Source organism: Diceros bicornis, chromosome 25 (genome assembly GCF_020826845.1).
Source record: "Diceros bicornis minor isolate mBicDic1 chromosome 25, mDicBic1.mat.cur, whole genome shotgun sequence".
Taxonomy (NCBI): Eukaryota; Metazoa; Chordata; class Mammalia; order Perissodactyla; family Rhinocerotidae; genus Diceros; species Diceros bicornis.
Genome location: NC_080764.1, coordinates 31,809,112 through 31,823,684, shown reverse-complemented (window position 1 = coordinate 31,823,684; position 14,573 = coordinate 31,809,112). Strand labels below are relative to the sequence as shown.

General features: G+C 40.2%; 1 protein-coding gene across 2 annotated transcripts in view; it reads right to left on the bottom strand.

The window, feature by feature from the left end:
• Positions 1 to 14,573, bottom strand: part of POC1B (POC1 centriolar protein B) — a 92,039-nt gene that overhangs the window by 47,237 nt on the left and 30,229 nt on the right. For both annotated transcript variants that reach the window (XM_058568688.1, XM_058568690.1), the window contains exons 5-7: positions 2,403 to 2,510; positions 2,158 to 2,273; positions 904 to 1,037 (exon numbers count right to left, since the gene is read on the bottom strand). In XM_058568688.1, coding sequence (XP_058424671.1) covers positions 904 to 1,037; positions 2,158 to 2,273; positions 2,403 to 2,510 — 358 coding nt within the window. The remainder of the gene's footprint in view (positions 1 to 903; positions 1,038 to 2,157; positions 2,274 to 2,402; positions 2,511 to 14,573) is intronic.

The following is a 14,573-nucleotide window of genomic DNA, read 5'->3' as shown; positions in this document are numbered from 1 at the left end:
TAAAAGGAAGTACCTAGTACATCTTAAAAAAAAAAAAGAGGGTGCAGTCTAAAAAATTTAGAGAAGTTTGAATACTTATGCAGAAAGGAAGAATAGTTTATACACACACAAGTTTTTCTTTAGTGCATTATATGCCAGTGTGAGTGTGTGTGTGTGTGTGTGGGTGTGTGATCGAACAGGCTCAATAAATAGCATGCCTCTTCCCCAATGGGTTCTAAACCAGTTGAGAAATAAGGCAAAAGAATAAGGCATATGAGAGCCAAGATGTCATCTTTCTTACTGATCAAGGCTTGAAAAGAGAGAATGTGGCTTTATCTGTGGGCAAATGGGCTTTCTAGAACTGAATCCCAGAAGGAGTCAGATCTGAGCATCTGGTCACAAGCAAGACTGGACAAGGGCAGTCCTCCCCACAAGAAACGTCAGAGGAAAGCAGTGAGGTCAGGCTCACTCCCTAGAGTAGAAGGTATTGGGCTCTATTTGTCAAATTTTCCTTCTAAATTCACCAATCAGATTGGTGAAAGGAGTGAGTGACGGGGGTAAGAGGCCAAGAGTATCAGAGCTTGTGGGACAGCCTCCACATAAGGGGAAAGATCAGAAGTAGGGAAAAAATTTCTCTATCACCATTTAACCAGTCAAACCTATACTATATACTGATGAAGACCACAGTGGAGGACTAATTTAATGGCCATTGAAAGATACACATTGATTTTGACAAGAATTACAATAAATAATATTTCTAAGATATTTGCTTCCAGAGGATAAAAACATAGCCTTAGAAGCAAAAATTTTTTGTGATAGCAGCGATGTGTGCTACACTTGGAAAAATAATAAAGACATATACTAAAATGGATCAAAACTTTAAAACATATATTATTTAAAAAGCAAAAATCTTAGTGTTAATACCGTATGTCCTTGAAGTGTATATATGAGTCTTCCTTCCAAGAGATCCAGAATCTTAAGTGTACCATCTGAAGAAGCAGTGATGAGGTAGTTACCAGACGGATGGAACGATACACAATTAACTCCACCACTGTGAACTGATTTGTGAAAAATAAAAGCAAAAAGTTCAGAGAACAATTCTTAATTCTAAAGATGCCCCTTTGCCCTATTAGCAATATTAGTTTGAAAACAAGAATCAATTAGAGACAATGTCTCCACAACACTAAAATTCCATACAGCTCATTAAAACAAGTAAGCAGTTGGGCATTATACAGCTTAAGCTTCCAGCTAATGAGACAGAATAGCTTTAAAAATGAGAGTGTCATAGAAAGATGATCTTGTTAACCACATAACTAGAAAGTCTTCAGATATATTACCAATACAACCAACAGCTGATTACCACCAGCTCACATAGCTATACAACCTACCGTTAAGTTAGATTTATAATAACCAATTAGTAGCTTGGGACTAAGGGGTGAACAGTGTAGAGATATATCTGGAGAAAGGCATAGTCTTGACAGCTTGTTTGAGAATTCATTTCTGGACACACCCTCCAATAGGAGGCAGTATAACACAGTGATCAAAAGTTTGTTCTTCCATGTACTGCGTAAACACAAAGACCCAAGTCTGTTCTATCAATTATTTTAGAAAGTTACTTACCCTCTTTAAGCCTCAATTTCCTTATCTTTAAAATGGGGGTAATAACAATACCTCTTAATGCTGTTGTGAGGATTTAGCACAGTATCTGCCACATGGTATTACACTTATTAAGAAAGGAAAATGTGGATTTAATATAAATCCAATATAAATCAAGAAATTAATTCATTTCCTCTACATTCAATACATAGGCACAGTAGAATGTCGTCTTCTCTCAGTTATAACACATCTTTGTGCTCACATAACTCCTTCTGAGTTCACTTCTACCCTTGACTTCTCATAGAATGCAGATAACCAGAGTTTACAAATCTCACAGTAACTTCACTTTTTACAGCCCTGGCATCATTTTCAAGGTCCTCCGCCTCCCTCTCCACTCTGGCATCTGCCCCAGCTTCTCAGTCCCCGCTGTTGATGGGGGCTAACTGTTCTCTAGTCAGTTCAAAGGCAGCCCGTGACTCTCATTAAGAGGGCCAAACACTGAGGAGGATAGTCTTGTCAGTTTAAGAGTTTCCCAGAGGAGTCCACTTAACGGCTGAATTTTTTTGTTATGGAAATTGTTACCTTGATAATGTTGGAGTAATTTGTTCACTCTTATATCCCAGATTTTCACAGTATGATCAGAACCTGCTGAAGCTATGCATGTACCATTAGGGTTAAAATCCACAAAATTTGCAAACCTAAGAGGAAAGAACAAGATGGTCCAACATTTTGATTTCTTTACTCTCATTTCTTTATTTGAATTGTAATAATTAAATGTCTCCTTAGCAAACTAGCCCTACGTAAATGTACAAAGAGAATGGACTTACCCTAGAATATCCGAAAAGTTGTTAACACACTGCTTATTTGTGGTATCCCAAATTTTAATAGTTTTATCCTCACTACATGATACAATTAGTCTTCCATCAGGCGAAAATCTGGCAAGCACAAGAAAGAAGATTGTTTTTGCGAAAGCCTCCTGACAATCACAATCACCATCACCACCCACCACCACATACAAGTCAGGCTGTACATATTAAATACCAGAGACCACTGTTACCACACCAGGCAGCCAAGTCGTGTTCTGCAACCAACATCTTTCCAACTAAAAATAAGCACGACAAATGACACTGACAGACCATTAAAAGATCAAAATATACTATGCAGACTAACCAAGTTTCTTTTTTCCTTTATTTTTTTACTTAAATAATTTAGTTTTATAGCATCTCTTCTGGGTCTTTGATTCAACTCTGCCCTCCTTCCAAGCCAAGTACCTTGTTTTTTTAAAGTACTCTTTATTTCTTTCTTCTATTTCTGTCATTTTCTGGTGTTATCCATATGACCCAAGAGAGCCTTTATTACTCATCCTACTAACCTTGTAGCAAAGCTTTTTGTAAGAAAAGGACTGGTGTGTTGAGAATTAAAATTAAATGATACTACCAACAAAAGAACCAGCTCCCCAAGCCTGTAACTTCCTGGACTTGCAGAGGCCAGAGAGCCCCAATGGGCTGAAAATAGGATGACTCATTCATACAGAGCTGAAGCTCCCTCACGGGCACACCTCTCATCACACACCCCACTAAAACACATGAGGAAATGCTCACGCATCTTGTCTACTGCTTTTATACTCTCTCTTCCTTCAAGATCCTTTCCAAGGTTCTTTTTTTCCCCCTAAGTGCCTTTTTAGAATAGACAGAAAGGCAAAAGACGAAAAAGAAAAGGAAAAATTTAAACCATGAATAGTATTTTTGTTATTAACATGTTAGCAATAACAAAAACAACAGATTTAGGTCACAGACTACGTTTCAATTTTATTTGTAGTTTCCCTCTACACCCCAATTACTACAAAAGTCATCAATTAAGGGTGTGAAATATAATTGAAGGTTCCTCTTTTTGTTCTCTCTCACTCTTTCCTCTCCTCCCTCCCTGTTCTTAAGGCTGACTGAAAAATAATTCTTTCTGACAGAAACTTTGAATCTGGCATTTACGGACTGACCATATAATAAAAGGGACAGAGAGGGGCTGGCACTGTGGTGTAGCGGTTAAGTGCAGGCACTCCGCTGCTGGCGGCCCGGATTCAGATCCCGGGTGCGCACCAACGCACTGCTTGTCAGACCATGCTGTGGCGGCATCCCATATAAAGTGGAGGAAGATGGGCACAGATGTTAGCCCAGGGCCAGTCTTCCTCAGCAAAAAGAGGAGGATTGGCATGGATGTTAGCTCAGGGCTGATCTTCCTCACAAAATAAAAATAAAATAAAATAAATGTTTAAAGAAAAAAAAGGGACAGAGAAGCATAATTAAGTTCTATGTGAAATAATCTTTAATAATTCAAGAAAATAACCTTGCAAGGAAATATCTTCCATGCTGGGTAGTTCAGCTTGATTTTATAATAACATAATATTTTATTAATCTTTCCCACCAGAAAATAAGTGATGAAGATTCAAATATGAAGGACAGTATTATAGAAATGCTCCAACTAGATGAAACTTATTTTACAGAGACCCTACTCATTACCTCCATGGAAATAAATTTTGCATAATAATTTGCATAAACAACTAATGCAAGGAATCAAATTGTGTTTCTTAATAAGCTATCTTTTAAAAATTACTTAATGTGAATATTTTATTTTATTTAATAATTTTTATTTATTTATTTTTTCCCCCAAAGCCCCAGTAGATAGTTGTATGTCATAGCTGCACATCCTTCTTAGTTGCTGTATGTGGGATGCGGCCTCAGCATGGCCGGAGAAGCGGTGCGTCGGTGCACACCCAGGATCGGAATCTGGGCGGCCAGCAGTGGAGCACGCGCACTTAACTGCTAAGCCACAGGGCCGGCCCATAATGTGAATACTTTAAATGATGAGAATATTTCTAAGAGACGACTTGATTCTTACATTTTAAGAAAGCAATGACGAAAAAACTTAATAAAATGGAATGATCAGATTAAAAACAAAGTACAAAAATACTCACCCTATGACATTATTGGCCGAATCCCACCACCACCATCATCATTATCCTGCCTACATTTATTGAGCACATATGTCCTAGAATGGTTCCTAACACATTAGCTATAGCAACTCATTTAATCCTCAAATCACCCAACCAAACAGGTGCTACTGCTAGCCTCAATTTGCAGATGAATAAACTGGGGCACATAAAGGATGAGGAACTGCCCGAGTCACGCAGCCAGGAAGATTTGAACCAGGCAGTCTGGCTCCTCAGCCAAGCCCCTCAGCCACTCTGCTTAAGTCTGACAGAAAGGTAAGCTGCTTCTCCTGGCCAAATTATTTAGAGCACAGGAAGTTCTGTGTGGCTTCTGTGTAACCACAGAAAGTTCTGAAGTGGAGGGGAACCAGAGGCGGCGCTCTTAGGAGGCTATGTGACCGGGCTCTGACTGACAGGCTAACCACCAGACTATCCTTTAATAAAAATCTGTGTGTGCTGCCATTCGCTGTCAGTGTTCTTGGCGGAGTTAACGGGGAGGAAATTCATTCACTGCTTCATTCAAATATTTACTGAGCACCTGCCAGAACCAGGCACCAGGCACTGTCCTGGGCAATAGGAATAAAGCAGTGAATGAGACTAAGATCCTCGTCCTCATGAGGCTTTCATTCTAGGGAGGAGAAGGGCAGAGGACACACAAATCGTATCATTTAAGATAGTAATAAGAGGGGGCCGGCTCCGTGGCTTAGCAGTTAAGTGGGTGCGCTCCACTACTGGCGGCCCAGGTTCGGATCCCGGGCGCACTGACCCACCGCTTGTCGGGCCATGCTGTGGCGGCATCCCACATATAGCAACTAGCAGGATGTGCAACTATAACATACAACTATCTACTGGGGCTTTGGGGAGAAAAAGGGAAAAAAAAAAGGGAGGAGGATTGGCCATAGATGTTAGCTCAGAGCTGGTCTACCTCAGCAAAAAGAGGAGGATTGGCATGGATGTTAGCTCAGGGCTGATCTTCCTCATAAATAAAATAAAATAAAATAATAAAATAAAGTAAAATAAGATAGTGATAAGAAAAGAGTTTGTAACCAAATGGTGCCAATTTGTCACCAGAGACTCCACAGAAGAAACAGGATTTTAAAGAAACTTGTGAATAAGGAGAAGGTGGTATCTTGGCCAGCTAGAAATTCATTCTGAGCAGGAGGGGCTATAGCCTGGGAGAAATTTTCTGGCGCTAAAGAAATGAAGGGGATGTGAACGTCAGATAAGTGGAGAGTGGAGGAGGTGGCTGGGAAGAAGCTGGTTTCTACCTGTCCTCCAAAGCAGGACACAGGGTCCCTCTCCTCTGGACACTACATTATAATCCCTGCAGATGCTCTCTGTACATGTGTTTTTTGCCTTTGGAGGGGTTGAAGGTGAGGATGGTGGTTTGTAGCTTATCCTACCCCCTTTTATTTTTAATTAGATACATCAAAAATACATTAGCACCAATAAAACAGGCTTCTCTTAGCCCTGACTTCGATCAACAAAGGATAGTCCTTCCTTCGTCAGGGCTCAAATGACATCTAACCAGATTATTAATTTTAAGACTGTTAAGAAAATATATAATTTCTATTGAGACATTAATAGATTTCTAACTCGCTAATTCAATACTATCCAACCTCCTTTTAAAACTTCTAGAGAGTGTGTCACCAAGATGGATATTACATTAGTCAACAGTGACTAATGGATCAGCAGACATGGAATGTCTGTAGGCGTTTGAGAAGTTAACTGACCTACTATTTAATTCCTTAAAATGTATTGGTACTCATTCGAGAGAATGAGGAAATTCTTGAACTTCGTTCTAGAAAAACTGGTCCACATGTCCTTGAGAGTAGCCCAAGTTATATAGCATGAGTTCTTTAACTTGGAATCTATGGAGTTCCTGAAACTGTATGTAAAATTGTATGTTTATATGCACGGTCATAGGGTAATTTGTTCAGTCAAACAGGTCCATGAACTATGCAGTTTTTTTTTTTTTTTTTTTTTGGTGAGGAAGATCAGCCCTGAGCTAACATCCATGCCAATCCTCCTCTTTTTGCTGAGGAAGACTGGCCCTGAGTTAACATCTATTGCCAATCCTCCTCCTTTTTTGTCCCCCTTTTCTCCCCAAAGCCCCAGTAGATAGTTGTACGTCATAGTTGCACATCCCTCTAGTTGCTGTGTGTGGGATGCGGCCTCAGCACAGCCGGACAAGCGGTGCGTCGGTGCGCGCAGGGATCTGAACCCGGGCCGCCAGTAGGCGAGAGGACTGCACTTAACCGTTAAGCCACGGGGCCGGCCCCCTATGCAAAGTTTTAAAGTGCTTTCATAAGAAACCAAAATTTTCATTTGGATATTTCTTATCATTTGAATATACATTCTATAAAAACAAATTTCTGGCCCTCAGGGTTCTGAGACCAGAGTAGGCACTATTCCATGTCCTGTAAGAAACAAATACTCGCAAGGGGTACCCTGAAGCCAGCAGCTTTTCAATGGAAGAGGGAAGCAGTAAAAAGCAGTGGAAGTAAGACTGCCCAGCCTGTACAGAGTCCTGAAGTCTGCGGCCCATTCTGCAACCACTCAGCTATGTAACCTTGTGAAACTCACAACCACCCCAGTCACCATTTCTATTTGGATAATGACAGATTTTGGACTGCATTCAGAACTAAAACTTTCTTAGACTCATAAAAAAAAAAAACTGGCAATCTCTGAGTTTGCTTGGTGGGATTTTGTGTTTACATACTGAAGGTGAAGTTCAAGGCAATAAGCAAAACATTTATGTTTTTCTAAGTGTTGGTCAGCATCAGAAAAAAACCCATCTGTCGACCGCAGTAACAAGATTCATTCCTGCAACTGCTAAGAGACAAAAAGCAGATGAAAGAAGTATTAAAAGATTTAAGTATGCCATGGAGCATGCTAATTATTTCTTGGGTCATTTACCATTTATATGCCCAGACTTCTCTCCTGGGATCTCCACCCATAAGTACAACTTCCTAGGGGCGTCTCCTCTTGGATATCCCGCAGGCACCTCCGACTCTGAACTTGTCCAAATCTAAACTCATCATCTTCCTCCCCAAACTGCAGCTTCTCCAGCGTTCCTTTTCTCAGTAAACAGTTTCTCAAGCCAGAAACCTAGGAGTCATGCTTGATCCCTCTTTCTCCTCCACTGCCCCACCTTCCAATCCAACATCAGGTCCCGTCTCTTCAAACTACAATGAGCCCTCCTGTCTTCCATTCTCCACAAGCAACAAAAGTAATCTTTAAATATTAAATCAAATTTTTCGTATTAAAACCCTTAGGTGGTTTTACATTTCCCTTGGGAAAAATTCTGACCTCCTTACGAGGTCCTCCCGGGTCTGCCCTCTTGTCTCTTCACCTTCATCACCCACTCTGTGGCACCACACCCCTCTTCTCTCAAGTCCCTGCTCTTGCCTCAGGTGTTTCCTCACAGGCTGTTCCCTCTGCCTCAAACACTACCCCTTACTTTTTCTCTAGTTTAAACTACCTGAAAGGATTTTACTCATCCTTTAAGTCTCTGCTCCGTGTCACTTCCTCAGGAAAAGCCTTCCTGAACTCCCCTGGGAGGGGTTAGCTCCCCAGTAGGTGTTCTTAGAGTAGCTCATATTCACATTTACGTCACACTTACAACCACGTGTTGTTTGCTTCCCCAATAGAATGTAAGCTCCAAGAAGAGAGAAACGGCATCTGTCTTATCACCCCTGTACCCCAGACACCGTGCATGGAGCTGAGTAGGTCCTCAGTAAACATTTAGGGTATTAAAAAAAAAACTTTTTAGGGGAATTGGACTAACTGAATATTATAGTCAACGAGAGGTGGTGGCTAAAATCTTTGCAATTTGTTGCACAACATGAATGTACTTAATGCCACTGAACCGTATACTTAAAAGTGGTTAAAATGGTAAATTTTATATTATATATATTTTACCACAATAAAGAAAAATCTTTGCAATTCAGATGGCTAAAGATCACTTGTAACACTATGCAACAACTGAAAATTAAAAGCAGATTTTCCACCTAAAAATTAGTGCTGGAAACCAGTAATGTTGCAAAAGTTGTCTTGAGCTTCTACTTATTTTTGACTGAGGACACCATAAAGAAACACAATTTATCCCACAATATACATTATTTTAAAAAATACAGAGCTACAATAATTTTAACTTTTAGAAAAATTCTTTTGCCACTAAAAAGAGATAACAATTCTCACCTACATATTTATTTTTTAAATGATAAATGTTTTCTTCATTACTGATTAAAGAAAAATTGCTTGTTAAGAAAAACCAGAAAATACAGTAAGTAGAAAAAGTCCATAGTCCCATCACCCAAACAAAATCACACAATATTTTGTGTAAGATGGGTACTTGATCTCCTGTTCATGTACAGGTCTTTTATATTATAATCATGGGTTCTGAATTTTGCCCTCCTCCTTCGCACATAAACATGTTTTCATGTCATTACTTGCATATACTCCCCTTTTCACGGCTACATAATAATCTAAATTTATTTAATCAGTTTTCTTTATTTGGGAAAGTTGGTTATTTACAATTTCTCACCACTATAAATTATATTGAAAGCAATATCTTTGAATACAAAGTTTTTCCTTTGAATACAAAAGAGTATTCACTGAGGATAAATTTCCAGTTGTGGAATCGCTATAACAAAGACTTCTAATATATTTTGCAAATTGATTTCTAAAAAGACTATACTAATTTATATTTTAAAAGCATGAATATATTTCCCAATAGATGGCATATTGTAAAAATATTTCTGTGAATTAAGACGCATGGTCATGAACAATGGTTAGTCTAGAGAACACAGCTATTCATTTCTTCTTACACTAACGGGCACCATCCCTGTGCCACACAGAGTAAGTCTGGGTTCCCGGAACAAGTTCATAGTAAGTACTGGGCACAGAGACAGACACAGAATTTTAATTACTTAAGCCCATGGCATAAATTTAAAATTCAAATACTCAAACAATTGCCCTGCTGAGCCTCTGGATTCATTTAAACATATTGTGTATGCAATGGGAGGAAGACCAGTGTCACTTGGACTATCTTTAATGTTTAGTTATTTAATTCATCTACAATGTTTATAAATGTACCACGCGCAATAAAGATCCAACTTTACATTTTTCCAAATAAGATCCAATTATCTTAACTACATTGTAAATAGTCCATCCACTTCCCCGCTGATTGGAAATGTCATTTTTATCATAAAACATATGGGTCTGCTTTCGGGCTTTCTATTACCTATTTTCCTAATCCTGTACCACTATCACCATATTTTAATTTTATACTGTGTTCTGAAAGCTAGTTGGACAAGTTTCTTCTTGTTATTTTTTTCTTGGCTATTCTGGCACATTTAAGTCCTCCATATGAATTCTGAAACTGGCTTGTCAGGCTCCACTAAATTTCTTCAGCACAACTCCAGTTCCAGAGAGGGGTAATAATGGTTGTCAGACCCACTCCCCAACCATAAACAGTTATACAACTGGGCAAAATATATGAAGCAACTTTTTTTAGACACTGGACAAGAAACAGCACAGGGCTGTGAATCTTGTGCGATGGAAACAAATGCGATGAGCACCAAATCCAAATGAGATTTCTACCTGGGAGCACTTTCCAGATCATGGCACTAGGACGTAGAGCCCAAGGAGACAGCAGCAGTCTCGATGGGCAGAGAAAACAGAAATCACAATTTGGAACTTCTTAAGGGATGGAATTTTGAGGGTAGAGCATGAGAGAGGAGCTATGAAGAGGAGAAACCCCCAAAAAATCTGCCTACGGGTCCCCTTGAGTCTTTGATCAATACAAAGCTGCTTACGCACAGGGCAACAAGGCTTGTCAAGGAACAATTACTAGGAGACTGTGAGCTGAACAAAGATTACAGAGGTTACATAGTAGTGAGAGATGTTCAAGTTCTGAGCAGACTTTGCTGAACACTCCAGGCATTCAGTTGAGGCCCTAGAAAGGCCAGTAGTACTATAGCCCAACAGTAAAGGCTATTCTAGATCCACCCTAAGAAGTCTAAATCCAAGCCACAAAAGAATCTACCAGGACAAACAGAAATTTAACTGCTTACAAGAACAAAATTCATGGGGGCCGGCCTGGTGGCGCAAGCAGTTAAGTGCGCGGGCTCCACTGCAGTGGCCCCAAACCAGGTTCCCCAGTTTGGATCCCGGGCGCGCACCGACGCACTGCTTCATCGAGCCGTGCTGTGGCGGCATCCCATATAAAGTAGAGGAAGATGGGCCCGGATGTTAGCTCAGGGCCAATCTTCCTCAGCAAAAAGAGGATTGGCATCAGATGTTAGCTGAGGGCTGATCTTCCTCACAAAAAAAAAAAAAGAACAAAATTCAACACTTTTTAGAAGATGATAGAGTAATCTATGATCTCACTTAGCAATGACTGGGCATACAATAAAAAAATCACAAGACATACAAAGAAACAATAAAATTTGACCCAGATATGACATAGATGTTGGAATTAGCAGACAAGGACTTTAAAAGTTATTATAAATATGTTCAAGGATTTAAAGGAAAATATGGGCATAATGAGCAAACAAATGGGGAATCTCATCAGAGAAATGGATAAACTTACATAGACTGGACACTGCAGGGAAAAAAAACCCAGTGAACTTGAAGACAGGCCAACAGAAACTACACAAACTGAAGCACAAACAGAAAAAAGTTTGAGACAATGAACAAAGTCTCAATAAACTATGAGATAATATCAAGTGGTCAAACATATGTGAATTTGGAGTCCCAGAAAGAGATGAGAAAGAAATTAGGGCAGAAAAATATATGAAGAAAAGACAAAATTTTTCCAAATATGACAAAAATATCAATCCATAGATCCACATAGTTCAGTGAACTACAAAGCCATACCTAGGCTCATCATGGTCAAATTGCTAAAAACAAAAGATTAAGAAAAAAATCTTAGGGGGCTGGCCCGGTGGTGCAAGCAGTTAGGTGCACGCGTTCCACTGTGGCGGCCCAGGGTTTGCCGGTTCGGATCCCGGGCACGCACCAACGCACCACTTGTCAAGCCATGCTGTGGCAGCATCCCATGTAAAGTAGAGGAAGATGGGCATGGACGGTAGCCCAGGGCCAGTCTTCCTCAGCAAAAAGAAAAAAGAAAAAAATCTTAGAGCAGCAAAGAAAAAATGACTGCTACCTTCACATAAAAAAATGCAAAGCAGAAGACAATGGAATGACATCTTTAAAGTGCTAAAAGAAAACTTATCCACTGAACTAGAATCCTATATCTCAGCAAAAATATCCTTTAAAAAGGATAAACAGGGCTGGCCCCGTGGCTTGGCGGTTGGGTGCGCGCGCTCCGCTGCTGGCGGCCCAGGTTCGGATCCCGGGTGCGCATCAACCCGCCGCTTCTCTGGCTGTGCTGAGGCCGCGTCCCACGTACAGCAGCCGGAAGGATGTGCAGCTATGACATACAACTATCTACTGGGGCTTTGGGGGGAAAAAAATAAATAGATAAAATCTTAAAAAAAAAGGATAAACAGAAAGCTGAGAGAATTCATCACCAGGAGACCTGCACTATAAGAAATAGTAAATGAAGCTTTTTAGGCTGAAGGGAAATGATACCAGATGGAAACTTGAATTTACACAAAGGAAGAAAGAGTGCTGGAAAACATAAATATGGGGGTAAATATAAAAGACTTTTTTTTTCTTATTTTCTTTATATATATATATATATATATTTTTTGTGTGTGTGTGTGTGTGTGTGAGGAAGATCAGCCCTGAGCTAACATCCATGCTAATCCTCCTCTTTTTGCTGAGGAAGACCGGCTCTGAGCTAACATCTATTGCCAATCCTCCTCCTTTTTTTTTTTCCCCAAAGCCCCAGTAGATAGTTGTATGTCATAGTTGCACATCCTTCTAGTTGCTGTATGTGGGACGCGGCCTCAGCATGGCAGAAGAAGCGGTGCGTCGGTGCGCGCCTGGGATCAGAACCCAGGCCGCCAGTAGCGGAGCACGCGCACTTAACCACTAGGCCACAGGGCCGCCCTCTTATTTTCTTTAAAAGAAAATGTTGCTTACTGTATTGTGGACTTATACCATATGTAGAAGTAAAACCGTCAAGAGGTGGGTAAATGGAGACATTTTTGTAAGTTCTAACATTAGAACTTTTATAAGTTCTAACATTATACATGAAATGGCATACATTTAATTCAAGAGTGGACCATGATATGTTAAGGATGTATATTGTAACCTTTAGAAGTTACCACTAAACAAAAAAATATGACAAATAAAGCTAATAAGCCAATAGAGAAGATAAAATGGGATACTAAGAAATACTCAATCCAAAAGAAAAGAAAAAGAAATAAACAAACGGGACAAATAAAAAACACAGAGTAAGATGGTAGACTTAAATCTAACCATAAGACTAGTTACATAAACTTAAATGGACTAAGCACTGCAATTAAAAGGCAGAGATTTTCAGACCCAAGCACTTGAAATAAAGTTACCCTCTGCTAGTTAAATACATAAAATGCATTCAACGGATGACAGTAGCTCCCTATAGAAGCAACCCCAAACACTATACAAAGGGGTACCTTCTAAGGGGAGCAGACTAAGGCCCAGAGAGGTTATGTCATACTCCCAGGATCACATGCTAGTGAGCCCATGCTCTTAACTCCCCCATGCTGTCTCCCTGCTGAAACTAATCAACTCTGCTGCACCACCTAAAAGATACTATGTCAACAGAGAGGAGGTGCCCAGCAACCACGAGGGGCAAGAGCAAGAGCAGCCAGCACGTCTCCAGCCTGGCCCCGGGGAGAGAGCACCTGACCAGCAGAACTGATCACGCAGTTTCCCTGGCAGGTATGTATATGTGGAGGAGATGGGCCCATCTCACTATCCTAACCTGAGAAAACGATCCATCAAGATTTTTCTCAACAAATTCTTGCTTTAGTTCCAGGGCCACTGAGCCCTTATTCTGACTTTGTTGACAAAGGAAGAAGGCCTTGACTGAGGCAGGCAAATGTTCCAGTTCCTTTGAAAACTAGCATCGTCCTTGTAAATAAGTAAACTGGTGTCTGGTTTATGTTTCAGACTCTCCTACATTTATTAAGCATGACTCAGTTCCCCCTAAGCATTCTCACCTCCCGGTAAAGAGTGAAAACAGGACTTCTGGTCCTTCAGACCTTTGGAAGCAAGTCTGGACTAGGATGACCTCATCAAGTCTAAATTCTCACAGGAAGTTGCACAAACACTCTGAAAGGCTGGGCCTGAATGGTCAACTGGGCCCTCTCAACTCTCTTGGTCTCTACAGCAAGATGAGCCAAGAAAAAAGATTATAATAAATGTGTGAATCTCCAAGTATGATGTAGAGCACAAACATGGCAAGTTGCTACGAAGATGAAATCTTTATTCATTAAATTTAACCAAATTACTTATCAAAGAACATTCCTCCAGAGAGGCCGCTGCAGAATTTCACATGAATCACTCCCTCCAAGCAACTGATTTGAAAACAACTGATTAAAAAAAAAATACCCTTAGAACCACAAGGTACCAGTGAGATAAAGGCATTCCATTAAGACCAGCTGTGCTGTGTATAAAAATTATCAATCTAAACAAAGATAGACCAAAATGGAAAAAGAAAGCAGTGAAGCCACATAAACATTCTCCATGCACAATACGCGTGTACAGCACTCCTGAATTTATATAAAAAATCCACGAAAATGACTCTTCCCTGAAAGAGACCGTGAAAACTCTCACCAAAGCTATCTGCACATTAGAGGTCAACCTTTCATTGATTCATTCAGCCCCCATTTTTGCACAACTCCTCTGAGCTTTCCCCACCCTATAACTAACACTTGACAATGCTTCTCACACTGTATCTGATGCTATCTCAAACACTCTCCCCTGACACCAGCCTTCCAGCTCCCTCACTTCATTAACTGTCACTGTAGTAGAGATGCCTTCCCTGACTGCCATATGCAAACGAGCACCTCCCAACCCCATCACTCTCTATCTTGTTACCCTACAGTATTTT